This window comes from Nothobranchius furzeri, chromosome 12 (genome assembly GCF_043380555.1).
Source record: "Nothobranchius furzeri strain GRZ-AD chromosome 12, NfurGRZ-RIMD1, whole genome shotgun sequence".
Lineage (NCBI taxonomy): Eukaryota > Metazoa > Chordata > Actinopteri > Cyprinodontiformes > Nothobranchiidae > Nothobranchius > Nothobranchius furzeri.
Genome location: NC_091752.1, coordinates 70,829,807 through 70,857,434, shown reverse-complemented (window position 1 = coordinate 70,857,434; position 27,628 = coordinate 70,829,807). Strand labels below are relative to the sequence as shown.

General features: G+C 49.3%; 3 protein-coding genes across 5 annotated transcripts; all 3 read left to right on the top strand.

Annotated features, from left to right (window-relative positions):
* Positions 1-3,664: 3,664 nt before the first annotated feature.
* Positions 3,665-7,173, top strand: rpain (RPA interacting protein). 2 transcript variants are annotated; one of them, XM_015945199.3, is made up of 7 exons: positions 3,665-3,824; positions 3,917-4,090; positions 4,177-4,249; positions 4,331-4,442; positions 4,576-4,639; positions 6,763-6,900; positions 7,049-7,173. In XM_015945199.3, the coding sequence occupies exons 1-7, from the start codon at positions 3,711-3,713 to the stop codon at positions 7,076-7,078; spliced, it is 705 nt and encodes a 234-aa protein (XP_015800685.1). In that variant the 5' UTR covers positions 3,665-3,710; the 3' UTR covers positions 7,079-7,173. The 2 variants fall into 2 exon arrangements, with proteins under 2 accessions (XP_015800685.1, XP_015800684.1); XM_015945198.3 differs by having other exon boundaries at positions 4,174-4,249.
* A 1,010-nt stretch (positions 7,174-8,183) lies between these two features.
* LOC107376208 (26S proteasome non-ATPase regulatory subunit 11A) lies at positions 8,184-14,977 on the top strand. Of its 2 annotated transcripts, none has more exons than XM_070543012.1 (13): positions 8,184-8,341; positions 8,851-8,952; positions 9,106-9,248; positions 10,252-10,309; positions 10,434-10,628; positions 10,701-10,845; positions 10,950-11,010; positions 11,793-11,855; positions 11,943-12,068; positions 12,160-12,195; positions 12,594-12,645; positions 12,724-12,867; positions 14,410-14,977. In XM_070543012.1, exons 1-12 carry the CDS (start codon positions 8,251-8,253, stop codon positions 12,864-12,866), a joined length of 1,215 nt encoding a protein of 404 aa, XP_070399113.1. In that variant the 5' UTR covers positions 8,184-8,250; the 3' UTR covers position 12,867; positions 14,410-14,977. The 2 variants fall into 2 exon arrangements, with proteins under 2 accessions (XP_070399113.1, XP_015800678.1); XM_015945192.3 differs by having other exon boundaries at positions 9,052-9,248.
* A 1,248-nt stretch (positions 14,978-16,225) lies between these two features.
* Positions 16,226-25,753, top strand: LOC107376209 (homeobox protein Dlx3b). Its single transcript, XM_015945194.3, has 3 exons — positions 16,226-17,021; positions 20,291-20,475; positions 21,486-25,753. Exons 1-3 carry the CDS (start codon positions 16,691-16,693, stop codon positions 21,906-21,908), a joined length of 939 nt encoding a protein of 312 aa, XP_015800680.1. The 5' UTR covers positions 16,226-16,690; the 3' UTR covers positions 21,909-25,753.
* Positions 25,754-27,628: the final 1,875 nt, after the last annotated feature.

Here is a 27,628-nt window from a genome sequence, read left to right as displayed (position 1 = left end):
GTCATTTACCGTTTAACCATGAAAATGGACCAGAATACAATAACCAAAAATAAGACGTTCAGTGAGCTAAACATGTCGTCTCATTTAGTTGAGTTTAGGAACTGGAAATAAGTCAAGAATTCTTTACGACGAACTCTTGGTCCAGTTCCCTGAAGTAGAAAAGCATCTTACAGGTAAGATAATAAAGGAGCACGAGAGAGGAATAATCATTAAAACAGAAACAATAATAACAGTGGTGAACAATAAAGTATACATTATATTAACTCTTCGGGCATGTCCTGCCGGCAGAAGGCCCCCGGGTCGACCCAGGACACGTTGGAGAGGTTACATCTCCAATCTGGTCCGGGAACGCCTTGGGGTCCTGCCGGAGGAGCTGGTGGACAAGGCCGGGGAGAGGACGGCCTGGAGCTCCCTAATTGGGATGCTGCCCCCGCGACCCGGACCCGGATAAGCGGAGGAAGACGACGACGACGACGACGATTATATTAACTCCCTAATCTAAAAAGAAAAATACCATTAAGCCAGTGTTTGTCTTTGACTGGTAACGCATGACACTGACACAGGAACTGGTTGGACTTTACCCTAACCCTCACATTTCAGAATGATCAGACAAATAAACGTATGAATTAAGACAGCTTGTAGGGTGCTCCAGCCTCACATTTACTAAAGTCTCATTTGCACTCGTCCATCTAGGCTTCCTCAGTAGGCAACCTGCAGCATACTACATTAGTTATATTAGTCCACAGGTGGGCCGTACAGCGATGAACAACAAGGTGATCTTTACTTTTTCAGAACAAGACCCAAACTTACGAGCGAGTGTATTCCCCTAAGCATATAACACACCACACTGCCCACACGTGTCATCATCGTCTCTCATGTCCTCTGTGACGATATGACCAAGATGTCCGACTTTCTTAGTGACACCAATCACAGAGTCTGACGGGTAAAAATCTGGAAACTTCATTTGCGCTTGGCTCGGCAAATCATAACCACACTTTAAGCTGGTCAGAGCTGGATGAAGCTAGGAGGACCACATCATCCGCAAAAAGCAGAGACGGGATTCTCCTGCCACCAAACTCGACACACTACACACCACGGCTGCGCCTAGAAATTCTGTCCATAAAAGTGATGAACAGAACCGGTGACAAAGGGCAGCCCTGGCGGAGTCCAACCCTCACCGGGAACAGGTCCGACTTCCTACCGGCTATGCGGACCAAACTCACGCTCCTCTGGTAAAGGGACTGAATGGCCCTTAACAGAAAGCCACCCACCCCATACTCCTGGAGCGTCCCCCACAGGGTGCCCCTGGGGACACGGTCATAAGCCTTCTCCAAGTCCACAAAACACGTGGATTGGTTGGGCAAACTCCCATGCCCCCTCCATCACCCTTGCAAGGGTACAGAGCTGGTCCACAGTTCCACGGCCAGGACGAAAACCACATTGCTCCTCCTCAATCTGAGATTCAACTATCGATCGGACCCTCCTCTCCAGTACCTTGGAGTAGACCTTTCCAGGGAGGCTGAGGAGTGTGATCCTCTATAGTTGGAACACACCCTCAGGTCACCTTTCTTAAAGATGGGGACCACCACCCTGGTCTGCCACTCCACAGGAACTGCCCACGATGACCACGCAATGTTGCAGAGACGTCAACCACGACAGCCCTACAACATCCATAGCCTTGAGATACGCAGGACGAACCTCATCCGCCCCAGGGCTCCGCCGCTGCGTAGTTGTTTGACTACCTCAGCAACTTCTGCCCCCGAGATTGGACAGTCCATCCCCAGGTCTCCCGGCTCTGGCTCCTCCTCGGAATGAGCGTAGGCTGGTTTGAGGAGATCCTCAAAGTATTCCTTCCACCGTCCGACTATAGCCCCAGTTGACGTCAGCAGCTCCCCATCCCCACTGTAAACAGTGTGAGCGAGTTGCTGTCTTCCTCTCCTGAGGCGCCGGACAGTTTGCCAGAACCTCTTTGGAGCCGATCGATAGTCTTTCTACATGGCCTCACCAAACTCCTCCCACGCCCGAGATGTTGCCTCGGCAACTGCCACTGCTGCACCCCGCTTGGCTCTCCGGTACCCGTCTGCTGCCTCCGGAGACCCACAGACCAGCCACGCCCTGTAGGCCTCCTTCTTCAGCCTGATGGCTCCCTGAACCTCTGGTGTCCACCAGCGGGTGGGGGGTTGCCACCACGACTGGCACCGGCCACCTTGCGACCCCAGCTAGCAACAGCCGCCACAACAATCGCAGAGTGGAACAAGGCCCACTCTGACTCAATGTCCCCCACTGCTCTCGGGACGTGGTCAAAGCTCTGCCGGAGGTGGGAGTTGAAGACCGTCTTGACAGGTTCTTCTGCCAGGCATTCCCAGCAGACCCTCACTATGCGTTTGGGTCTGCCAGGTCTACGTGGCATCTTCCCCTGCCATCTGATCCAGCTCACCACCAGGTGGTGATCAGTTGACAGCTCCTCTCTTCTCTCGGGTGTCCAAAACATACGGCTGCAGGTCAGATGATACGACTACAAAGTCTATCATCGACCTGTGACCTAGGCTGCCCTGGTACCAAGTGTACCGATGGGCATCCTTATGTTCGGACATGGTGGTAATTATGGCCAAACTGCGACTTGCACAGAAGTCCAATAACGAAACACCGCTCGAGTTCAGATCAGGAGGGCCGTTCCTCCCAATCACACCCCTCCAGGTCAAGCTGTCATTGCCCACGTGAGCATTGAAGTCCCCCAGCAGGACAATGGAGTCCCCTGATGGAGCACTATCTAGCACTCGTCCCAGGGACTCAAAAAAGGGTGGGTACTCTGAACTGATATTTGGCGCATAAGCACAAACAACAGTCAGGATCCGTTCCTCGACCCGAAGGCGCAGGGAAGCTACCCTCTCGTCCCCGGGGTAAACCCCAACACACAGGCAGAGAGTCTTGGAGTTAACAAAAAGCCAACCCCAGCCCTCCGCCTCTCACCCGGAGCAACTCCAGCAAAGTAGAGTGTCCAACCCCTCTCAAGGACTTGGGTTCCAGAGCCAATGCTATGTGTCGAGGTGAGTCCAACTATATCTAGCCGGTACCGCTCAACCTCTGCCACAAGCTCCTGCTCCATCCCCGCCAGCGAGGTGACGTTCCATGTCCCAAAAACCAGTTTCCTTGTCCGGGGATCGGACCGCCGAGGCTCCCGCCTCGGTCTGCCACCCGATCCATAATTAATATTGTTAATAATAAATGGTAAATGGCCTGTATTTGATATAGCGCCTACTAGAGTCCTGCAACCCCTCAAGGTGCTTTACAACACAATCAGTCATTCACCCATTCACACACACATTCACACACTGGTGGGGATGAGCTACGATGTAGCCACAGCTGCCCTGGGGCGCACTGACAGAGGCGAGGCTGCCGAGCACAGGCGCCACCGGTCCCTCCGACCACCACCAGCAGGCAAGGTGGGTTAAGTGTCTTGCCCAAGGACACAACGACAGCGAAAGACTGAGTGGGGCTCGAACCTGCAACCTTCCGATTACGGGCGAGCATTTAACTCCTGTGCCACCGTAATAACAACAACAACAACAATAATAATAATAATAATAATAGTAATTAATAATAATCATAATAACAACACATATGTATATAAAATCACAAAGCACGACGTTAATGATGACGTTTTTTCATTTCCGGTTTTATGAACACCAACTTCCGGAACGAGAGGTTAAATGCTGAAATGTGACGTTTCTGAAGCTGTTTTGACTTCTTTAATGGACGCTCAACTCAGACACCGCTTACTTTATAAAAGAAGTACTCCACCATGGAGAGAAGTCTTCCGCAGGGTGAGTGAGGAACACTAACCACGACGGCTAGCTTAGCCGCTAATGTTGTTAGCATCGTCACTCCGCTCCGTTTGTCCTGCTGTCTCCCAAAGCGCTGCGTGGACAGGCTGAAGAACAGCCGGTCCAGGCTGGTGGACAGGTACCGGCAGCGGAGCACCGCCGGAGCCCTCAGCATCGTGGATGAGGTGATGGAAGAGGAGTGGACGGCCCTGCAGGCTGAGGACCGGAGGCTACTGTCCCTGCGGGGCCCACGGAACATGCAGGAGGTCGGCCACACTCTCGGAGCCTTCACCTCCTCTTTGTCTCACATGATCAAACGTGATGGAGATCTGCTCCTTCTCCCTCCAAGCAGGTGGGCGGTGTTGTGCAGGAGTATGACGAGTTGGCTGTGCTTGATGAGATCCAGCAGGAGCTCATGTCTCATGGTAAAACCTTTTCCACCGAGCTGGATGCAGATGAAACCCTGAGTTGCTTGTTTACTTTAGCGCCCACGCTCTGTCCTGCAGAAATCTCAATAATACAAGAATACGAGAGAAACCTGCAGCTTGAGCAGCAGTACCTGTCGTCTGTGGTCGAGGACATGGAGCACATGCACGTTATTTGCCCCATATGCCATACGTGAGTCTCAGCATCAACCTTACCTTTACCTCAAGCTTCATAACCTTCCAAACCAGGAGTTGTTTAATGGTCTGCTCTCACCTGCACAGGTAAATCAGAATGCACGTTTTTTGCATGCTTGTCAATCTTACAGGAACAACTTGAGCATCAACAGCTGTTTTGTCTCCTGTCCTTGTGGACTTCACATCAGCACCAAGGTTTGTGCAGCACGAGTGTATTTGGTAGTAGAAGATGTAAACACGCATATTAAATAGGGATGCACCGATCAGGTTTTTTGCTGCCGATCACGTGGATTGGCCAGAAATTTTCTACAACATTATAATGAGTGCTACAAACTACATAATCTGGGAATAAAGGAAATGTAACCTAATCTAAAATGGTCTGTATTAGGGTTGTCACGGTGTGAAGATTTAACCTCACGGTTATTGTGACCAAAATTACCACGGTTTTCTGTATTATCGCGGTATTTTTTAAATGTGCTACATTTTCAGACAATTAAATAAACCCTGTATGTCAGGAAATATTGTCCTCAGTTTGTGTCTAAATTTAGCCTAAAATGTGTTATTTTGTAATTATGTTGTTTATTTGTTTACATTTTTCCCCTTTAGTCTTTAAAATACCAATATTTGCCCATAACTTCTTATTGTATGTCTGTTTGATGTCATCATTTAAAAATATTAGATCAGATGATACTCAGTACTCAAGTAGCCTTCTAATCAGATACTTTTTTACCCTTACTTGAGTAATAAACCCTATATCAGGAAAATATCGTCCTCGGTTTGTGTCCTTCCAGTGAGCTTTGCAGATGTGGGAAAATGTCATCAGGCAGTAATCGTTGTTAAATTCATAATTATTCTCGGAGAGAGACCAACTCTTATCGGCCCCTGGGAGCCCCGTAATGCATAGCGTCATTTCAACATGGCGGTGTCCGCGACACGGTTTATATGCAGGTAGCGGCGCTGCGGCTGCTTTATATAGCGACTCGTTGCATTCTCCCTCAACCCAAATCCTCGGATCACGCATTTTAGCTAAAACGCTAACGTTAGCTTGCCTTGCGTTGACTGTAGAGTTGTGGGTGATGGTCAAGCAGATGTGTCATGAGATTTGAAGCGTTGCTGCCTTTCACAGACACTTTTTCTGCACGTGCTGCAAACAGGATAGCCGTCTTCTATCAACTGTCCCTCGGCATTCTTCAAACATCCAAAATATGCCCGTACTTCCCACTTTGCCTTCTTTGAGGGATAATAAATGTCCTCCTGAGCACTGCCGTCTCCTCCTTTGGCCATTATTTCAGCTTTAGCTTCAAGAAAGTTTTGGTTGTAAACAACAAAGTGCGCATGTGCCGCCGGCAACTTCAGCAGATGATACGGTGGCTGGTAAGGGTCACCGCGCCTACACCGCAGCCATGGTAATCCACCGAGATAATATAGTTTTTTTTAAACAAGACGGTTATTATTATTGTCAACTTTTTTACCGGGGTTTACCGCTACACCGGTTACCGTGACAACCCTACCTGATCGGTCTGCTTTGATCTATTTTGAAAACTCCGATCGAAACCGATAGGGGGCGCTATCGGCCGATTACGATCAAATGCCGATCCATCGGTGCATCCCTACTATTTAAGTAGAAAACGGTTCTTAGCGGTTGTTTTGGGACTTTAAGGGCTAGTTTGAATCTTTTTTTTTCTCCAAGGTGGAATCATTAGACTACATACAACTTTTAATGATCTTCAACACAAGAATGTGTTACACAAGTTTGAATTCGTTGTGGTCTTTACTGGTGAAACAGGAAAAATGAGAATTTGGTGCAAAAGTTAATTTGTCACTAATCCAAGTCGAGTAGAAGGAGTCGCCGCTCGTCGGGGAAAAGGTGCTGGATCAAAAAGTGGAATCAACAAAATGAGAATCCGCACACTTCAATCTGCGATGTAGGAGTTGCTTTCGGTCAGAGACGGTTCCTGATGAAGGTCTGACCAAAAGCTTGACCAGTAAACTCCTACATCGCAGACTGAAGTGTGCGGATTCTCATTTTGTTTACTAATCCAAGTTAAAAGGTGAAACTAATCCGAGACGGTCTCACTCCACGCAAAGCCACATGTTTCCAAACTTGGTTATAATCGCGATTATGGCTTACAGCTGATGAAAACGCCACTTTCAAGATCTTCAAATCAAAGTTGAATGTTTTCCAGATTTTTCCACCCTGAAAAAGGAACTGCTCAGAGGAATCATTAAAAGCTTTAACATCACGGCAGCCGTGAACCTGATGAGTGGATGAACTACATTTTTGGTTTTGACCAGAACTGTTTTCTTGTGCCTTGAAGCGGAGCGTCACTCCAGATGTTCTGCAGCATCTTCTGGAGTCCAGAGTGTCTGAGCATAGGGAGACGTGTCTGCAGAGCCCGGTTTTCTCCATAGCACCTGGTGCGGAGCGCTCCCCCGGTCTGTTTATAAGCTGTAAGGTACGTCATGGTCGTAACCCAGCTGGGGATTGGTCATTCACAGTTGTTGATGAAGAGAAATGAACGTGGTCCTGCTGGTAGCTCAAGTCCTCCTGTTGTGATGGTTTTGATTTCGGTTGATCTAAACCCTTTTCTTTTGCGTTTTTAGGTTTGTGATTACCTGTCGGTCGTTTTGTAAACATGGACTCAAGATGAGGGATTTGACTCTCGGTGGTTTTGTACTTTAGTGTTTTTGTGCAGAACAATGTATATAATAAAAAGTTTTTATATTAAGTATCTGGTTGCAGTTCTTTCTTCTGGGTGGATTTTATTAAACTCTCAGAAAGCACTAACTGGACGTTTGTCTACAACTGGTTCTTTGGAAATAAAGATGGCTGCCAAACTGCCCCCCAATAAATTTAAATAAAATATGTGATTTTAGAGTAACATGTAACACAAAAAGGTTTCAGTATTGCTTGAAGTATGTTTTTTATTTAGAAATCCTTTTAGATAAATGTGGATTGTTGCATTTTTGACCTTTTTAAAAGAATAAGTGGACAAGCAGCTTAACTAATCCCATTAGGTGTCAGATTGTGAGTTGATCCACTGATGCAAGATGAGATTTGAGGTCTGCTGAGCAACTTTTAGTTTTTTATTGGAAAATGTGCACAAATCAGCTAATTTGCAGTAAAGTTGCTGAGAGAATGAATATATTTCTTAAAACTATGTATTTTCAACACATGGTATATGACATGAATGCTTTCCCTAAATAAATGGTGCAACAGTCTAGAAAATGAGCGTACAGTGACGAGGTCTGGTCTGCCCATAGTTGTAGTGGGTAGTCAAGTCAACATTTATTAGATGGCACAAAGTGCACACGGGGTTGGGGTTAGGCAGACCAGACGAGCTACACCTGGTTAGCATTTATTGTAACGATACATGTGTTGAAAAATGTATATTGTAACGTGTTTATCATCATGGTGGAGCCTCAGAAGAGACAAAACATTTATATGCTGAAGCTCTGACCACAGGAGTCAGCACTGGGAGCTCACTCAGACACGAGTCCAGCATGTTTTAGGTCGTGAACACATCTGATTTGCTTTACTGATGAACTGCTCCTGTAGAAACTAATGAATGAGTCGTTTCATCGGTTAGATTAAGGTGTTAAACACACCTGAGAGCACAGCGAGTTGCGTTTTGTGACAGAACATTAAAACGGACACTAGGGGGTGCTAAAAGCAAGCCTAACGTTTCCCACAGCCGTGGTGTAGTTGTACCTAACTAGGCCGGTAGGGGGCAGCATCGTCCCACACAACCTAACCGGAAGCCGACCGGTCAGAGATATCTCTGGCGGAGGCAGGCAGCAGAGAGATGGCAGCCGTGGCCGTGGCTGAGTTTCAGAGAGCACGGTCTCTTCTGGGAACTGACCGGAATGCTTCCATCGATATCTTACACTCTATAGGTAAATACAACCGACACTGGCGGGTGAGACGGACAGAGTAGCTGAACGCTCGGGCGCGACACTTTTTACCCCATCACTGGGTGAGCTGCTAGCTGGTTGTGGTAGTTAGCATCGAGGCTAAGCTGTAGCTCAGCGTTAGCCGTCTCCCTCTGCTCCCAGTAGGCGTGAGTCAGCAGCCGCGCGCCGGCCAGTGCTTCACACAGGCTAACGCTAGCTCTCCCACTCATTCATTCATTTGTCCAAGTTTAGTGACAGCCGGCTAGTCACAGTTAGCCTACGGCTAATGTTGTTAGCGTTTACTCCCTTTTTCACAGTAACGGGCTCCCAATAAAAGCACCTTTAATTTATCCGGTTCTTTTGCTTGACTTTATTTAGCACTGGTTGTTAGCATGTTTCTGCTGTTTAAGCTCGCGACCCATTAGCGTTAGCCCTGGAAGACGGAAGCGGCTCCACACCTGTGCTTGGTGTTAGAGCAGGTGACATCGTCGCGTCGCGTGCTTGTGTTTCAGTGAAGCGGGACATCCAGGACTGCGATGAGGAGGCGGTTCGTGTTAAGGAGCAGAGCATCCTGGAGCTGGGCGGGCTACTGGCCAAGACGGGCCAGGCTGCAGGTAACCAGGGCTGACCCTGACTCATCCAGTCAGCTGCTTTCACTCTCATCACCACAAACGAAACCCTCATCACTGCTGCTTTGGACATCCACCCCTCAGAGCTCGGAGGCCTTCTGAAGTATGTGCGTCCCTTTCTTAACTCCATCTCCAAAGCCAAAGCAGCCCGGCTGGTCCGCTCTCTGCTGGACTTGTTTCTGGACATGGAAGCAGCCACGGGTCAGGAGGTGGAGCTCTGCCTGGAGTGCATAGAGTGGGCCAAGGCTGAGAAGAGGACCTTCCTCAGACAGGCCCTGGAGGTGAGGCTCCATCCCCCCCCCCCCCCCATGGTTTATTCTGCCAGTGGAGTTCCTTTTATCAGGCTTGCTGTTAGAAGTGATGTTCATGTTCAGCCAGGTGGAATGATTTATGAAGCATAGTGGATCCCATCACCAATAACATCAGTAGATCATCCACTTAGCTGTAAAGAACTTAAGCGTCCTTCTACGGAGCGCTGGAGCCCGGAAGATCCTTGGCGGTTGTTGCTTTGCTGGTTCGTCTCCGAATGGCAACATCAAACCATGTTTTTCACATGTAGGTGTTGACTCAACTCAGGGTCTCCAAACCAACGAGATGCTTTAGTGATGGTGATAAAAAACACCAGTATGCTGCCAGGCGGCAGATGTTCACTGCCCAGCGACCCCCTCCAGTGTCGCTCCATATATAAATGATTCTAATGTGTGGCTGCGTAGTTAAGAAGCTGCTGTAAGCCCACGATGGTCGATGCATGCTCCAGTGTCCGGACTCGGGACATCGCCATCCCACAGCAGTCCCAGTCCAGGTCCAGGCACTCGGTTCTGAAATCAGGATTTCAGACACGTGATCTTCAAAGCTGCAGGTTTGTCTGCAACCTGACCGACCCAGGGTCGGTTCTGTTGACCTGTTCTACACATCCCTCTGGTTTTAAACGGGTTGACATAGAAAACGTGTTCACATTTACCTCTGGGATCGGTGACTTCTCACCTGTATAGCTGTGAATATTAGTCTTTTACAGCTTTCATTCAGCTTTTCTACAACCGGACCCAAAACCAGAACAAAAACCCAGATTATAAGAAATATGACTGAACCTGGATTCGTTTGGAGCGGGCCTGAAGTCGCCACTCCTCCAGTCAGGGAACAGGAGGAGCAGCCGTAGCAACTCCACGTCCGTGTTGAGGCAGACAAACCGCAGAGATGCTCTCAGTTTTCTTCCAGAACACAGAGGAAACGTTCTGCTGGTAGTCCTGACGCTCACACATCTCCTCTCTTCCTGATCCTCCTCAGGCTCGACTCATCTCGCTGTATTTTGACACCAAGTGCTACCAGGAGGCTCTGCAGCTCGGTGAGTGCTGAATTCCCCGAAGACTTCATCTAGTGGACGTTTGCTGATGACATTAAAATGGAGCTCCTACGTTTAACAGCAGACACTCACTCTGCCTCGTCTCTCCACCTCCTTCCATCTGCAGGATCCCAGCTGCTGCAGGAGCTCAAGAAGATGGACGACAAAGCCCTGCTGGTGGAGGTCCAGCTGCTGGAGAGCAAGACATACCATGCACTCAGTAACCTGCCCAAGGCGCGCGCTGCCCTCACCTCGGCCAGGACCACCGCCAACGCCATCTACTGTCCCCCCAAACTCCAGGCAGCTCTAGACATGCAGTCAGGTAGCACCCGGTGCTCCCACGTGCCGAGTCTCAGCCCGACTCGGAGCTGACGAGTTTGTGTTTTGGTTCCAGGGATCATTCACGCAGCAGAAGAGAAAGACTGGAAGACGGCGTACTCGTACTTTTACGAGGCCTTTGAGGGCTACGACTCCATCGACAGCCCTCGCGCCATCACAGCCCTGAAGTACATGCTGCTCTGCAAAATCATGCTCAGCGCGTGAGTGGTGGACGTCACGCAGCTCTTTGGTGTTGTAGGCTCGTGGACAGGTTCTAACTGTGTTTGTAGCCAAATAGGAACGCAGTGTGTTTGTTTGTGTCCAGCCCCGAGGACGTGCAGGCCCTCATCAGTGGGAAACTAGCTCTGCGGTACGCCGGCAGACAGGTAGGACCCTTCAGTCCGAACAAGTGGTTTCCTTCTTTAAATGTTTTCCTGAACAAAACCGTCTTGATGCTCCCGGTTTGGGTGACCGGTGCTTTTGTACGTACCGGTTCCCCTCTCCTGAAACGCCTGTAGCCGCCCTACTTTTAGATCTGGAGGTGGTGTAGGATCAGAGGGTGGTGTAGGTGGCACCGAAGCAGAGCGCAGGGAGAGATGTTGCCCCTCTCAGGTGCTGGAGGCTCAGCGAGGTTGCAGGTTCAGCTCCTGGCTGTGTGGGTTCTGTCTGGATGCTGTGGTCTCTGCTCGCAGGGCAGAAACATTCATGTTGGGCTAAGTCGGTGCTTCCTGTTGTAGCGTAAAGGTGTACAGCAGGGCTGTTGAGTCCCGGGCCTGGAGGGCCGGTGTCCAGCATGTTTTAGTTGTAACCTGCTCCAACACACCTGATTTCAATCAGCCGGTGATTAACGTGCTTCTGCAGAGCCCGACGAGCTGCTGCAGGTGATTCAACCAGTTCATCGAGTGTGCTGGAGCAGAGAAACCACTAAAACGTGCCTGATACCGGCGCTCCAGGCCTAGGAATGAAGAGTCATGGTGTCCAGCCGTCGTCCTGCTGCTCCGGCAGGTAGCTCCGGTTCAGGTGCAAAAAGCAGATCGGCGCTTTCCCCCGACGTTCTGGACCTTCAGCTGTGCAGCTTCTTTGTCTTCAGACGGCGAACCGTGCCCGGCTCTCTGTGAACTGAAGGTCTTTGTGGACAACAGCTGATTGCTTTGTTTGGTCCTCACAGACGGACTCGCTGAAGTGTGTGGCGCTAGCCAGTAAGAACCGCTCGCTCGCAGACTTTGAGAAGGTCAGTCCTCGGAGCTCGACTGCTTGTTGTAACTCTTGCTGTCGCGTCGTCTCGTCCTGTAAGACGTCTGCTTCCGACCACCTTTAGGCTCTAACGACGTACAAAGCCGAGTTAAAGGACGACCCCATCATCAGCACCCACCTGACCAAGCTGTACGACAACCTGCTGGAGCAGAACCTCATCAGGGTCATCGAGCCTTTCTCCAGGGCCCAGGTCTTTACTCACACTCTTTCTTCTAGTCCGAGTCCTTTCTCTCACCGCTCGGCGTGGTTGTGTGAATAATCTGCTTTTGTCTCCCCGACAGATCACACACATCTCCTCCCTCATCAGACTCCCTAAGGTGAGCTCCTGCTGGTCGTGACTCGCCTCTGACTCGGGTCTCAGCGGGTGGAACTCCGCTCACCTCACATGGACTCACACTGGCTAAATGAAACAGATCAGCCCTTATAGTTGAGACATTTTACCAGTAAAGGGTTAAAACATCGTACTGACGAGTGTAGCTAGAGAAGAAATTACTGCTGAGACCGGGACTCGAGCCGGCGTCGGGTCATGGCAGGTGCTGTGTGGTGCTGAGGACGCGGGTCTTGTGCTGGCCGTCACGGGCCTCCTTGTGGACGGTATTTTGTCCCCAACGCTCCGGGCATAAACCCGGCCTAGCCCTGGTCTAGAACCAGCCCGACCCGTTTCCGTGCCCGCGGCGTTCTGGTTGCCTACAAACTAACTTTGTGTTCCCTGCAGAGAGACGTGGAGAGGAAACTGTCGCAGATGATTCTGGATCAGAAGTTTCACGGTTGGTCTGCAGATTTGGAACGAGTCCTGTTCTTACAGAAATACGTTTTATATCTCTGACGTCCCTCCCACCTGACAGGTATCCTGGACCAAGGCGAAGGTGTGCTGATCATCTTTGATGAGCCGATGGTGGACAAGACCTACGAGGCAGCCCTGGAGACGATTCAGAACATGAGCAAAGTGGTCGACTCGCTTTACAACAAAGCAAAGAAGCTGACATAAGGTGAGTGTCTGTGTGCCGAGTGGCCCTGTGGCGTTTGGGCCGAGCGCGAGACCACCCTGAGCCGACTGGAGCTGCAAGTGGACACTTTAGTCCACAAGTGTCCTCAGGTCTCCGTCTACAGGGCTGGAAATGGAAAACCTGGTCCAGGGCCACCTCCCATCACATATGTTCTCATTTAGGAAACTCCAGGGATCACCGTTTATTTAGCAGATAAAATGGATCCTTAGCGAGTCCCGACCCGAGACCGAGTCCCGACCCGATACATCAACAATGCGTTAGAATAAGAAGTAAAAAGGAAAACGCCCCAGTTGTCGGTCGGCGTCGCTCCCTCGGCCCGCCGTGCAATCCCTGCTTTTGGCGCGGTTTTCAAACCGGAAGTGTGGAGCGACCCGGAGGCTCCGTCCCTTCCCTTCCCTTTGCTGTGGTCGGAAACGACACGCTGGTTGCGCTGCAAGTCTTCGTTTTCTTCAGAACGTGTTTTTGTCTAAAGGAAGGTGATGTTGGAGGTCGGGAATATTTCTCCACCTCAGACTTGTGGTTAGCTAGCTCACTTAAAGAGCAAGTCACCCCCAAATCAACTTTTACTTCTGATAAACTACATAAATGTGTGTCTAATCGTGCCGCAGACACGTGTCGTCAGTAGTTTTGCACTTTAGTGCATTTTTGTTAAGATTTAATTGTTCTGCTTAAACCTGTCAGTGTTGTGCCGTTGTCAGGTAAAAACTGCACTGACTTTGAATTTAAATCTGCCATCGCTATTGGCTAAGAGGTACCCTAGAATGTTAGCTGGTACCATATGATGTCACAATGTTGCTGTGAGCCTGTGTGTGTTTGTTAGCGGCTCCACCCTCTCAGGCTGCTAGGCAACAGCATTTGTTGCATTTTTCAAACATGAAGTGGGAGTGGAGTAATACTCTGGCAGGGGGTGACTTGCTCTTTAAACATGTCGTGTTTTTGGATCCTGCCACTTGAATCAGGAATCAAAACGAGGATTTGGAATCAAAATCGTTAAAATTCAAACGATGCCTGACCCCAAAGATGGCGAAACCCGACGTTTTCCTGTCCGTGGACAGTCTGAAGCGTGTTTCAATGTCGGCTGGCTCTCTGGCCGTGTTCATTTGGCCTGAAATTTATATTTAGTTTTATTCTTGTGACTAAAATTCTTTTTCATTTTAGTCGTGATTTAGTCATCGAGTTGTTTTGGTTTTAGTCGGCTAAAGTATTTGAGTTAGATCTTTGTTGCTCTTGTTCATCAGCAGAAATGTGGGTGAATTTGTTGAGTTGTTTACTTGTTGTTTTGTTGTCTGCAGAACCCTAAGCCCCTCCTCCTGAGGCACGTTAGCGCTAGCCTGAGCTGCTGCACCTGTTAGCAACACGTCGTTAAAGAGGATGTTCGCTGAGGGGTGTAGAATACGTTTTTATGGTCCCTCGACGTGAATGTTAAACATGGCTGACAGCTGCTAGCTTAGCGAGTCTCGTAGCCTGTTGTGTGTGTCAGCCTCTGGATCTGTTTCTCTACTAAAGTCGGTTTCTTCTCTTCAGAGAGGACGAAACCGTCCATCCTCCAGGTTGGAGTGGCGTGGGCCAGCCTGATCTCCGTTTACTCACCTCGGCGTGGGAGGGATGGGGGTGGGGAGTGTGAGGAAATCACAAACTCTCGACCCAGAAAGCAACAAACCAAGTGTCCAGATGAAGAAGACTCCCTGCCCCCCCACAGAAGAAGAACCTGACTGGCTCTTTCTCCTCCATCAGTCCCTCCCTCCCATCACCGTCTCCTCCTTCTGGTCTGACAGGGTTGTTGAGACTTGCGGTGCGCCCTCTATGGACCGCTAATGGCACTGTACTCCTCCCATTCCACTGCTGGTTTCCACCGTGTGTAACGTTGGACGTCCTCGCCCGTTTTCCTGGGTCTTCCCTCCGTGTTCCTTTCTGCGCTGGCCATCAGAGACTCTTGTAAAATAACAAAAGGTCTAAAAGTTCCTCCACGTATCATGAATGGATACTTGGGAAGCCCACCTGGTTCTTTTTGTTCTCAGAGGAAAGGTGATTGGTTGGATTGCCTGAGTTTAAGTTCCTTCTTCTTCTAAGTTGAATAAAACCAACCACAAGCCTCCGCTGCAAAAACTCTTTTGAATCTCTAATCTGCATCGGAGCGAGTCTTTAAATGTCCGACATTATCACCGCCCCATCTCCTCCACAGGGCGCCTTGGGGCGGTGGGCCGCTCGGGACCACGGGACTTCCTCTCACTACCCGTTTGTACATAAACTAGCCAAGCCCCTCCCTCCACCTTGTCTCCCTTGTTATTTTTAAATGTGTAAGAACAGCCCCGCCCTGAGAGCCCTGAAGGTCACCGATGCACCTAGAACTCTCAGGTGGGTTTGAGCAGGGTTTCCTGGAAAAACTGAGATGTACATTTGTGAGAACTTGGTTTTGCCAGATCCTGAGGGTTTACCGTGTATCAGACCCAATAAAAATATAAACCTTTGTGTATTTTTTTCTTCAAATGGTTTTACAGGGAGCTTGAACCACCTTAAGTCAGGTGTGTTGGTCGTGGGTGCCAGATGCTCTCCTGACATCTAACTAGCATCAGCACGTAGCATGACCTTCATGACAACAACCAAAGATGGTTTTAATGGGACAACAAACTTTAGATTAAAACAGAGACAGGTGGAAGTAGATTTTAGTTATTTTGTCAGGGTGTGCAGATGAAAACGGACCCAGACGCAGGTTCAAAGCCGGACTAGGCCGTTTTGGCTTGCTTCTAGCACCCCCTAGTGTCCGTTTGTGGAACTACAACTCCAGTGGGTGCCCAGCCCTCCTCGGTGTCTGCTGGAGCGGTTCATCACGCAGACGGGCTCGGTGGCCTTGCAGCAAGCCTGTAACCCGGAACAGTTTCTACTGGAAGGGAGGACGAGGGTCTGACGCCCAAACGGCGTTTAGATGAGGATAATCGGGGAAAGCGGTGGGCGTGGTCGTGAGGGGCAGGTGAGACCCGAGGGAGCAGATCCTGACTTTTATTAAAAGTTCTTATAAAAATGTTTTTAAGGGAAGATTTTAAAGTTTCTGATGGAGCTGCAATTCTTCCAAGGTGGTCCACAAGTCCACCTTTCCAGAACCAAACTGTTCTGTTCTGACTGTCTTAGTGGGCTTGTTGATGACAGTAGATCTGAACAGAAGGCAGTTTACACACACACCTTGTGGTGGTTTCACATTAAACTATTTAAAATAGAATAAAATAAAAACTTTTGACTTTGGTCAGGAAGGTTCATTTGTCCTCACCCCCCCACCCCACCCCCCACCCCACCCCCCCACCCCCCCGGAGGACCCGACCCCCACCGGATGGAGCCAAAAGGGGGGCCCGCATGTTGGCTCATCTTGAAGCCTTGATGAAGAGTAAAGGGGTCCCGGTGTGTGCCCAGAACCTGCGCTAAAGCCCACCAGAACTCTGTTTTAATGGTTTCAACTTGACTTCGGGTGGTTCTCTGCTCTCGTCGTGAGCCGGTTCGGGCTCAAGGAGCGGCTTAGTGGAGGTTTCTGCGGGGAGGAGAAGGGAGCCAGACAGGCGACAGTGAGCTCTGTCTTGGCTCCAGGGCACACAGGCAGGAGCTGGAGAGCCAATGAGAGGCAGAGATCGCTCCTCTCTGTCCTGCCTGGCTCGGCGCAGCTTGACGCGCCCTGTAATTAGGAGCTCTTGCTGGGTTGGGCGCCGCCCGCCACGGTGGACAGCCTGGCTGGCTGCTGCGTCAGGGGAATTTGGCAACGCCAGCTCCGCTCCGAGGACAGCTCAGTTCCAACGCATCCAAAATCCAGACCGTGTCTGAAATGAACGGGCAGGTTTCACCCGCGTTAGAGGAGAAGAAGCCCCCCCTTCCCCTGGCTGGGAGCTCCATCTTCACCAAAGACTCTCCGACCCTGCCGGAGTCGTCCTCCACCGATGCGGGTTTCTACAGCGGCCAGATCGCGCTCCACGGCTCTCAGGACCTTTACGCAACGCAGCAGCCGTACTCGAGCCAGCACTTGAACCCGTACACGTACCACCACTACAGCCTGAACGGAACGGGTCCCGGCGGGCCCTACAAGGCGGATTGTTCCTACACGCACGCCGCGTACGGGTCGTTCAGCAGAGAGGTGCAGACTGCGCTGCAAGACGGAGGTGAGAAAACCTGCCCGCAGAACGTGTCCACGCTTCCCGTTTGGAGCTGTTACGCACGACTTTTACGCACAGAAATGACGTTATTTTCTTGTTTTATTTCCTCATTTAAGACATTCGAGGCTTCTTTTAGTCTTCTTATAAAATGCCTAAACCACATGTTTTACAACTGAAAGTAAAATCTAAATCTGGAAACATCGAATATCCTGCGGCGCGTGGATGCTAAAGGTTTGAAATCAGCTGATGTTGGGGGGAGCATGAAGGAGAAGTTCTCCGTGTTCTTCAGGAGTTGCAGGAGCAGCTCAGGTTTACTGAATCCAACATGACTCCGCACACTTCTCCTCCTGAACAGCTGGAACAGCTGGTTGACTCCTGAGATGGCCCAGGGGGGGCTCGGGTCCGAGGCCAAGCACACCACGGGTGTCCCGGTGTGTCAGCCAGCCACGGAACTCGAATCATCAACCTCCCACGGTTCCTTATCACGTAAAGCCCGAGAGCCACGCCCACAAAACAAACAAACAAACACAAGAATTTAGTCGCTCTTTTCCACCCCCCTTGCTGCAAACGTCTTAATAACGAGATTCACGTGTTGTCTGGAGTTTTTCTGTGTGAACTTCATAAAACAATAATTCTGAACATCTAATATTTCAAATCAAAGAAGGCACATCAAACTGCCAGACCTGGAAAAGGTTAAATCTGAATGAGAACAATCAGATCAGTATCAGGGTTGCGAGTTCGAGCCCTGCTCAGTCCTACTTAGTTGTGTGTCTTTGGGCAAGACACTTGAGCTGGTGGTCGGAGGGCCCTGTGGGGCCTGTCTGACAGCTCCACCCCTGCACCGCAGGGCAGCTGTGGCTACAATGTAGCTCATCACCACCAGCATGGACAGGCGTGTGTGCACGCAGCTAAACTGTGTTGTAATGTGCCTTGGGGGGTTCCAGGACCCTACAAGGTGCCATGAATAAGGCATAAGAGGTAATATAAGCAAGAATGGAACCATCAACCTTCAGATTTCTCTTTGGGCTTGGTGTTGTATCTTTTGTGCAGCTCGCTCTGGTTTTTCTCACTTTCACCATCTTCGTTTCAACGGGGAGCCATTCTGAGCCAAACGACCCCACCAGAAACCTGACCGTCCCACTGTCGTTTGATAAATATGTTTTCTGCTCAAGACTCTTCTTCTTGTGCCGTTCCTGCTGCATGCGGTTGGGTTAGTTCATATGGGGCCAAATGACAGCAAGAGTGGTCTCAAGGCTCTGCTCAGAAACAGGAGATGTTATGTGAAATACTGAAGGTGCAGGCGACTCAGGGATAATCATCCAAATGGTGAAAGCGTGGGATCGTCGCAGACATGGAAACACGAACTATTGAGAGTTTTATATTTCAACAGAAACCACCAACTGGTTGACGAACGCAGCCGTGTCTGCAGCTCCCCGCGGGGAAAGCTCAAGTGTGGAGGACGGTTTTCACCACACAGTGTGTGTGACATCTAAGGGACTAATCTTGGTTGGGGAGGCACCGACTGCCCTGGAGGCAGACTTAACATGTGAACCCAAAAGCTTGTATTTTATTTCCGACAATGAATAAAATATTTTGTTGTTTTAAAACTTCTGATCTAATCAGCCCCATATTTGAACAAAACAGTAACAAGAAAAGTAAACTAATATTTAATATTTGGGCAAATTTGACTTAAACACGTATTCATTGTTGTTGGCATCACATTTAAAAATGGTGTTTGATCTTGCCCTTAATGCAGTCCATGAACCTAGCATCTATGCGATCACATGATCCTCTAATATCTCCCGTTCTGACTGAAAAATCCTGGTCAATAATATTTAATCAGAGCAAACTTGAGCTAGTTCACCCTTACAGACCTGACGGCCCACACCCCCGCCCTGTGGCAAGCAGCCAGCTTGCAGCGGTGTCTATGGGGCTCGGCACTGCCCCCATCAGGGGGGCAGGGCACTGCCTGCCTCCCCGGGGGCATTTTCTCTGCACGTTTATGGCTGCTCAGAAAGACTTAATTTGTCACAAAAAGGCATTAAATATATCAGACAGACTGTAGAACGTCATCATGTGCAGCGCATCTGAAGTAAAACATGTATGTCATCGATGCAAAGACAGACAGCAGTGAGCATGTGCAAACTTCCTGTTTCTATGAGTGTGTGCGGCACTGCTCCGTGAGAACAGAAATAGCTCTCACCTCCGCCTCAGGGGGCAGCTCTCACCTCCACCTCCGGGGTCAGCTCTCACCTCCGCCTCAGGGGACAGCTGTCACCTCCACCTCCAGGGGCAGCTCTCCTCCGCCTCCGGGAGCAGCTCTCACCTCCGCCTCAGGGGGCAGCTCTCACCTCCGCCTCCGGGAGCAGCTGTCACCTCCGCCTCCGGGGGCAGCTCTCACCTCTGCCTCCGGGGGCAGCTCTCACCTCCGCTTCAGGGGGCAGCTGTCACCTCCACCTTAAGGGACAGCTCTCACCTCGACCTCCGGGGGCAGCTCTCACCTCGGCCTCCGGGGGCAGCTCTCACCTCCGCTTCAGGGGGCAGCTGTCACCTCCGCCTTAAGGGGCAGCTCTCACCTCGGCCTCCGGGGGCAGCTCTCACCTCGGCCTCCGGGGGCAGCTCTCACCTCCGCCTCCGGGGGCAGCTCTCACCTCTGCCTCCGGGGGCAGCTCTCACCTCCGCTTCAGGGGGCAGCTGTCACCTCCGCCTTAAGGGACAGCTCTCACCTCGACCTCCGGGGGCAGCTCTCACCTCGGCCTCAAGGGGCAGCTCTCACCTCGGCCTCCGGGGGCAGCTCTCACCTCCGCCTCCGGGGGCAGCTCTCACCTCGACCTCCGGGGGCAGCTCTCACCTCGGCCTCAAGGGGCAGCTCTCACCTCGGCCTCCGGGGGCAGCTCTCACCTCCGCCTCAGGGGGCAGCGCCCCACACACTTGATACAGGGAGATGGCGCATGCGCTCTACCTGAATCAGTTAGTGTGTGTGGGGCAGCTCCTCTCGCTTCTGCATTTATTTGACCAAGAAACTGATAAATTCAGTGATTAAATCCTGTATAAAGCTGTGAGTTGACACATTCATTTTAAATTCAATCCTTATTACTTGTCATGATGATAAAGGAAGCAGTGCCTCCCCTGCCTCCTCTGAAGGTTTGTTGGAAGGTTTGTGAAGGCTGTGGGACTTCCCTACCCAAATCTTTCCAAACAGAGATCTTCTAAAAACACTAAGTTGTGTGACAAAGGTCAGAGGTCACAGCTGTTTTCCATCTTCTTCCACACAGTGAAAGAGGAACCGGAGCTGGAGGTTCGTCTGGTCAACGGGAAACCCAAGAAGGTGCGAAAGCCTCGGACCATCTATTCGAGCTACCAGCTGGCGGTCCTGCAGCGGCGGTTCCAGTCGGCCCAGTACCTGGCTCTGCCGGAGCGGGCCGAGCTGGCTGCACAGCTGGGCCTGACGCAGACGCAGGTGAGCTAACACCTGTCTGATGAAGCTGGTTTATATTCCACAGACACGAGGCATCTGTTAAGGTGGAATGGCTTCATTGCAGTTTCAGACACTGAAGCAGTGAAAGCTGACATGTCAGCGGCAGCTTCCTGCGTCGCTGACACGATCAGATTCAAGTCGTTTTCAAGTAGCTGACGTCACTGATGACTCGGTACAAATGAACTCCACGTCAGTATTTCATTTCCTTGTAACTTAAAAGTCGTTGTTTTTAGGCCCCGACCAGACTTGGACTGAGGGTCGATACTGACTTCTGACTTGTTCACCTGCTGACTCGGACTTGACTTCTGTCTGAATCTGATTCTTTTATCACCAAAATGAGTTTTTAACACAGAAATAAGGATTCTGTCAGTAAAAACCTTCACGACAGATTCAGTTCATTGCAGTAGCAATGATGAGTTCAAAGACTGGGAGAAACGTTGGGTTTTTGAGCTTCAGAATGGCCAATCAGATGAATTTAATCACCCGAAGAGGGGCTGGAGAATGGATGAGGTTAGGTCCAACCCTCCAGAAGCCGTTCAGTCTGAGACAGAGGAACCGCTGTGGTCTGGTGTTCGGGTCTAAACGGGACCAACGGGATTAGAGCTGGAATCAAAACAACGTTCCTGGGAGCGAGACGGTTTTATAGATGGTGTTTTGGTTTGGTGCTCGTGCGTCTGTTTGGTTTTCCTGTGCTGACAGGATTTATGAATCATGTTGCAGCGAGACACGACGGCAGAACCTGAGGAGCAGGTTGTTCACCTCGTCCTTTACAAAACCCCAAACTGGTTACAAGCCTTGGGTTGAACACCAGAACAGAACCGGCGTAAGAAGCTTTCTAAATGAAACCAAACTGCAGCAAGGAGACTGGTTCGTTCAGCGCACACATCCTGTGACTCTGGGCCTCTGGACGGTTCTTCAGTTCTGGGTCACACTGAAATAACTGCGTTCTTCTAAATAACCGTTAAAATATGTCGTTCTTTTGTCTTTCTCAGGTGAAAATTTGGTTCCAGAACCGGCGCTCCAAGTTCAAGAAGCTCTACAAGAACGGCGAGTTTCCGCTGGGAGAGATGAATGCTGAGAACAGCCCTGAGGCCAGCGACTCCATGGCCTGCAACTCCCCCCCGTCCCCGTCTGTGTGGGACAACAACAAAAACAACAACAACAACAACATCGACAGCAACAGCCGCGACATGAAAGGTAATGAGATGCTTGACCTGGGCATCAGAGGACAGGCTTGCTGCCCGCCTCCGATCCGATCCTCGCCTGCGTACATGGACGACTTTTCCCACCAGAACTGGTACCAGCAGCACCCGCAGCAGCAGCAGCAGGGTGTCCACTTAGGTTCGCTACAGCCGGCCCAGATGCACCACACGCCTCCAGCGTCAGACACACAGAGCATGAGAACCATCTACTGATCCAGGACTCCTCACTCACGTTTGGTACGGAGCTGGACGCCGGACCCGGAGAACACGCTTCCTGTTTCCGACGGGCTTCGGTCACATCTCACACAACAGATCATCTGAAGTTGTGGACGTTCTGTTTCAGTTCTTAGACGATTTTTAAATCAAATATTTTCTGTCTGACTTTGAAATAACTTCAAATTTGTGCCGATTTGAACTATTTTTCATTTGGTTCAGTTTGTTTGATGGTGGAAATTGAAAAGGTTTAAATTTAATCTGTAGTTAAAAGTCTATTATGATTATTATCATTAGGCCCGAGCAGCAAAGCTGCGGAGGCCTGTTGTATCTGCTCTGTTTATTTTTCTTCCGCCAAGTAAATTGGCTTTCTGGAGGCCTTAGCATACCCGAAAACTCAGGAATTTCTGCACACATGTCAGGCGTAGTGTAACAGTTTGTATTTAAAGGTCCCAAAAAATCACAATAAAACTAGCTCCACAGCGCCCCCTAGAATGTGAAAAATCCCCCCCTCCATAAACCTTAGTTTGTCGTACAGTTATGAAATTTTGTACACTTGTGGTACTCAACAGTTCGCACACAAAAGCCTCTTGCAACCATGGTCAACGTCAAACAGGAAATCGGCCATTTTGGTTTGAAGTGGTGATTTTGACCATGCTTTGGCCGTTTCTAGGGTCCGCTTCTGATTGATTTACTCGATCAATTTTCGCACGATCGTCTCGAAAGTTGTGGGAAATTGCTCAGAAGGGATGGGCGATCAAATAGAAAAAAAAAATAAAACTGACTTTTCGTATATGCTGAGGGGGCGTGGCCAGGCCTCGAATTTCAACTACTCGCCAAAATATATAAATGAATATAACTTCATACTTGAATAGAGTTACAAAAATTTCTGTGGTCATTCCACTTCCAGCCACAAACTAAACTGAATGGTCGGATGATGACATCACACAAATCCCGCCCCCTCAGGACCAAAAAGGTCAAGTTTTACTGTGATAGGTCCCAAATCGCCCCATTTCACTTAATCACCACAAATTTGTAGCTGGTAACTCAAGACAAGTGGGGGTTGTGTGACGTCACTTTATGGGAGTTTTCAAAAGAGGGCGGGGCTCTGGCGGCACGGCGAAGTCAGGCGTACTGCAGTGGCCATACTTTTGCCTCCCATTTCGTCATTTCTAAAGATATCGCCACAAAACTTTTGGTGAGTGATCCTAGTCCGGCCCTCCAAAAAATCTGATGTGAAAATCCTCTGGGCGTGGCCTATTTTCTTAAATAGCGCCCCCTAGGACCATTAAAATTGCCAGCCCCATGCCATGCTTTGACTGAGGATTACGAAATTTGGTACACTAATGTGGGGTCTCAGGACCTACAAAAAAGTCTCTTGGAGCCAAGCGCAAAGTCGCACAGGAGGTCGACCATTTCGGTCCAAGTACTCAATTTAGTGGTTTTCGCACACGTAGTTTGGAGCGTGATGCCCCGTCGTCCTTTTCACCAATCGCCTTCACACTTCTGCTATATACTCTTAAGACATAGGGGAAGAAATTCAACCGTCAGATTTTTCAAAAGTTGAAAGGTGTGGGCGTGGCTAAGCCTCAAACTTTGACCTTTCGCCATTACATTACTTGACGTAACAAGTCCCATGTGCATGATCAGATCTATATTAAACTTTGTCTGTGTGATCACTGACCACATCTCAAGACAATGACAATGTGGAAAGCTGACATCACCTAAGCCCCGCCCCCTGACAACTGGAAGTCAATTGTTTTATGGTGAAATGCCCATATTTGTCCCCTCTAATTTAGTCAACATGACACTAAGGCCATGCACTTCTTCATGATGTTGTAATGACCATTCAGATCTGATAGCTTTCCAGAAAGGGAGGGGCTTTGATGCCATGGCGAATTCTGGCGTGACGCCGTGACCTTACGTTTGACTGTAACTTCCACAAACAGCCTCCCATCTGCCTGAGACTGAACATGGCAATCACCAATCATGCCCTTTAGCCAATAAGACACAAACGTTGTATAATTTCACCACAGCGCCCCCTACATACCTTTAAAACTGTAATAACTCCTACAGACGAGGTCGTAACTGCACCAAACTTGCTATGTGTCATCACACAAAGGCACCCAACACAATCCTGTGGTCATTGGTTGATATCGCTTTAGCTCCGCCCCCTGACAGTTGTTAAGCCCTGAATAACACATGCATGCTGCAATTCACACCAAACTGCACACAAATGACTGTTATCACCCTACAAACTTCTTCATGGAATATTTCCTAAATTTGGGACAGCGCCCCCTAGATTCAATAAAACCTTTGTAACTTCTGCAAAAAAGCTCCAAACTATATCAAACATGGTGGGAGTCATCACACAACTGCAATCAACACCTGTATGTGTTCACTCGTTCAAATCACTTTAACTCCGCCCACTTACAGCCTTTTGTCTCTAGATGACCCATGCGACGTTTGATTGATGCCAAATTAACAGGAAACCGTCTTTGATGACCAAAGATGACCTCTATGGGATTTAGTTGTAAATGGTCACAGCGCCCCCTAGATGGGTTCAAACTTTATTAACTTCTAAAGACAAGGTCAGAATGGCATTATGCTTGGCTTGTGATATCACGTGACTGCACCAAACACATTGATGTGGTTGTTGGTTCTAATCCTTTTAACTCCGCCCCCTTTCAGCTCACTGGCTCTAGAAAGCACACACAAAGTCTGATTGATGCCAAACTACCACAAAAGCATCTTTGACTTCCTAAGAGGACCTCAATGGGATTTTTATTTAATTGGTCACAGCGCCCCCTAGATAAGATTAAGAGTTAATTACTTCCTAATACAAGGTCACAATGGCATTAAACTTGGTTTATGTCATCATATGACTGCACCAAACACATTGATGTGGTTGTTGGTTCAAACCCCTGTAGCTCCACCCCCTTTCGGCTCTCTGGCTCTAGATAACACACACGTCTGATTTATGCCAAAATAACAGAAAACTATCTTTGTCAACCAAAGCTGACCTCAATGGGATTTTTCTGTAGTTGGTCACAGCGCCCCCTAGATAACTTTAACCTTCAATGACTTCAAAAAACGTGATCAGAATAGCATTAAACTTGGTCCGTGTCATCACACCACCAGTGTGGTAAAGATAGAGTATGCCCTAGTGGTGAGACGTGTAATTTAATGGTGAGCTCAGAGGAGATGCTGAGTCAGGGTGAGGTACAAACGAGGAGACCGTTCGCGGTTTCTGGTGTCGGGGTGGTCGATGTTTATGTTCAGCGGACGCGCCCGGGTGCACCAGACTGCCGGCCAGACCGGAGCGGCGCGGAGCTGCGAGGGCCGGACGACGCTGCTTGCAGCTTTAATTATTGTTGTTGTTGCTGTTGTTATTGTTGTTTTTAGAGCAGAATCCTTTAATTTCACAGTTCTCAGGTATCAGCGTGAGGAGGAACGACCACCATGAAGTCGAGGCTCAGGCCGAATCCTCCTGTGACATCATCGTCACGATGTACGTCTCTGTCTTCTCTGTGTTTGAAGCTAACAGCTCGTGGCTCTGCTGTACGGTAGCACACTGAATTAAAACTGGGAAACATTTCATGGTTTTAAGTTAACACATAAATAATAAAACATCCAACATTGAAATGAGAAAACATTCCTTGTAGTTTTGTTCGGAAACACCCTGCCCTGTTTCCTGCTCCTGCTTTGGTGCATCTACATCCATCCATCCATCCATCCATCCTGACACGCTTGCCCACGCAGGGTCACGGGGGGGGGGCGGTGCCAGCTGACTTTGGGCAAGCAGGCGGGGTACACCCTGGACATCACAGGGCAACACGGAGACACACGGGACAAACACCCAAGCTCACACACACCTAAGGACAATTTAGACAAACCAAATAACCCGACAGTCATGTTTTTGGACTGTGGGAGGAAGCCAGAAAACCGGCAGAGAACCCCCACGCATGCACAGAGAGACCCCAGGCCGTGGATCCGGTCCGTCTCCGGCTGCAGTCTGGGAGGATGCTCAGTCCAGCCCAGGTCTTTTTCCCAGAAAGACACTTAAACCTTATGGCTGTTACTGAAACGCTGCGTCAACATCAGACGTGCATCCTTGTCAGTTTCAACTGAATATAAATTCAACTCTTTAGGATTTAGGAGCTAAGCAGCTGCAGAGACAGCCAGCGGATTATTGGGAGAGGGAAGGGAAAGGACGACTTCCAGGGAATTTTGTGACGGTAAAGTTAGCAGACGTTTGACTGAACCTGTTTGAACCTGCAGGAGGAAATGAAGCCTTTTGTTTTCGTTTTCCTACGAATAAAACAGCACGACCATAAAACTCGCCCGTCTCTGACGCAGGATCGAGTCTGTTATGTCTAACGTGTTTATTCAGAGAAACGGGTGGGAACGAGAACTCGGCAAAACCGGATCTGCTGGAGAAGGAACGACGGCGGAATCAGCTGATCTGTTTTAGGCACAAGTAAGACAGGCCTCCCATTTCAAGATGCTTTGGGTTTGAAAAGTGTTTTATGTGTGGAGTCTCGTGTGTTTGGGTCGGGGACGACTCACGCCCAGTTTTTAACTCTACGTCTGAAAAGTGAATCGGAGGCGGAGCCTTTGTTGTGTTTTCTCAGGTCAGTCGGCGTGGCGGCCATCTTGACTTAGGCAGACTTTAAACTTTTAGCTTTTTATCCAATTTTCTTCTTAAGTTTACTTGAGATCTGTTCAGTGGTTCATGCAAGCGAAACATTATGACCACCTGACTGTTCTGCAGCAACCCCAGCTCTCCAGGAGACAAATCTGCTGCTTTATTTGCTGTTTTTTCACTTTCCACATTTCTAAATAGTTGTTTTTACTTGCTCAACTTTTGTTTGTTTGTTTGTTTATTGGGAGCTTTAAAAAACAACCTGCAGATCAAGACTTAAACCCTAATCACTCAGCCAGTAAAGGATCCACATTTACTGAGTTGACAACTTCGAGCCTTTGCTGCCATACGAGTTGGAGGAGCTCCACTTTGGTCCTTATTGGTAAATTAAATGTAGATTATATGAAGTACAGTACGCTCAGGACCTGAGAAGAAGCTTTTAGACAACAATTCCTTTTTTGTGCACGTTTGTGCTGATGGTGCTGTCTGCTGTGAGTCAGACAGCAGATACATGTTGCACCCAGCTATCGCACATGCAGAGTTCGTGTAAAGAGGGCCGTGGGAGGCGTCAGTGCAGCAGACACTCTGGAGTCTGCCGATGCTAATAACACACCGCTGACATCCACAGACGGGTGTTTACTGCTTTCATGTGGGATACAGTTGGTGGGGGTGGGGGTGTATGGCTGACAAACACTTCTGACAAAAGGAGGGCGTAGTAACAAACAAAAACACGTTGAATCAGTGTTGCTAAGATCCCCATCACTGCTAAAAACACAGGAAATGGTTCTGGTGCATCAAAGATGAAGCTACAGCTAGCAGCTAGCGTGCAGAGAAGCTATGCTAGCGTGTTAGCGTGTGTTCGCTGCTCAGAAGCTAAACGAAACAAAAGGTTTGGGTGAGTTTGGGAGTCGACACAGCTGAGATTCGTTTAAAGCTGAACAAGAGTTAATTATTTAAAAGGTCTCATTATTAAACTTCGTGTATCAACACTTCTACTTGAGCTCAGCGGAACAGATTCACTTACAAAAAGTCATTTTCTGACCTATGAAACACGCAAACACACAGCAGCACGAAA

Excerpts from the sequence above, each read along its gene's own strand:
- rpain (XM_015945198.3), top strand. The coding sequence starts at position 3,711 with ATGCTGAAATGTGACGTTTCTGAAGCTGTTTTGACTTCTTTAATGGAC. Across the intron at positions 3,825-3,916 it reads GGAGAGAAGTCTTCCGCAGG|CGCTGCGTGGACAGGCTGAA; the intron begins GTGAGTGAGGAA and ends TGTCTCCCAAAG. Across the intron at positions 6,901-7,048 it reads GTCTGTTTATAAGCTGTAAG|GTTTGTGATTACCTGTCGGT; the intron begins GTACGTCATGGT and ends TTGCGTTTTTAG.
- LOC107376208 (XM_015945192.3), top strand. The coding sequence starts at position 8,251 with ATGGCAGCCGTGGCCGTGGCTGAGTTTCAGAGAGCACGGTCTCTTCTG. Across the intron at positions 10,310-10,433 it reads CCAGGAGGCTCTGCAGCTCG|GATCCCAGCTGCTGCAGGAG; the intron begins GTGAGTGCTGAA and ends TTCCATCTGCAG. Across the intron at positions 11,011-11,792 it reads TGCGGTACGCCGGCAGACAG|ACGGACTCGCTGAAGTGTGT; the intron begins GTAGGACCCTTC and ends TGGTCCTCACAG.
- LOC107376209 (XM_015945194.3), top strand. The coding sequence starts at position 16,691 with ATGAACGGGCAGGTTTCACCCGCGTTAGAGGAGAAGAAGCCCCCCCTT. Across the intron at positions 17,022-20,290 it reads GACTGCGCTGCAAGACGGAG|TGAAAGAGGAACCGGAGCTG; the intron begins GTGAGAAAACCT and ends TCTTCCACACAG. Across the intron at positions 20,476-21,485 it reads TGGGCCTGACGCAGACGCAG|GTGAAAATTTGGTTCCAGAA; the intron begins GTGAGCTAACAC and ends TGTCTTTCTCAG.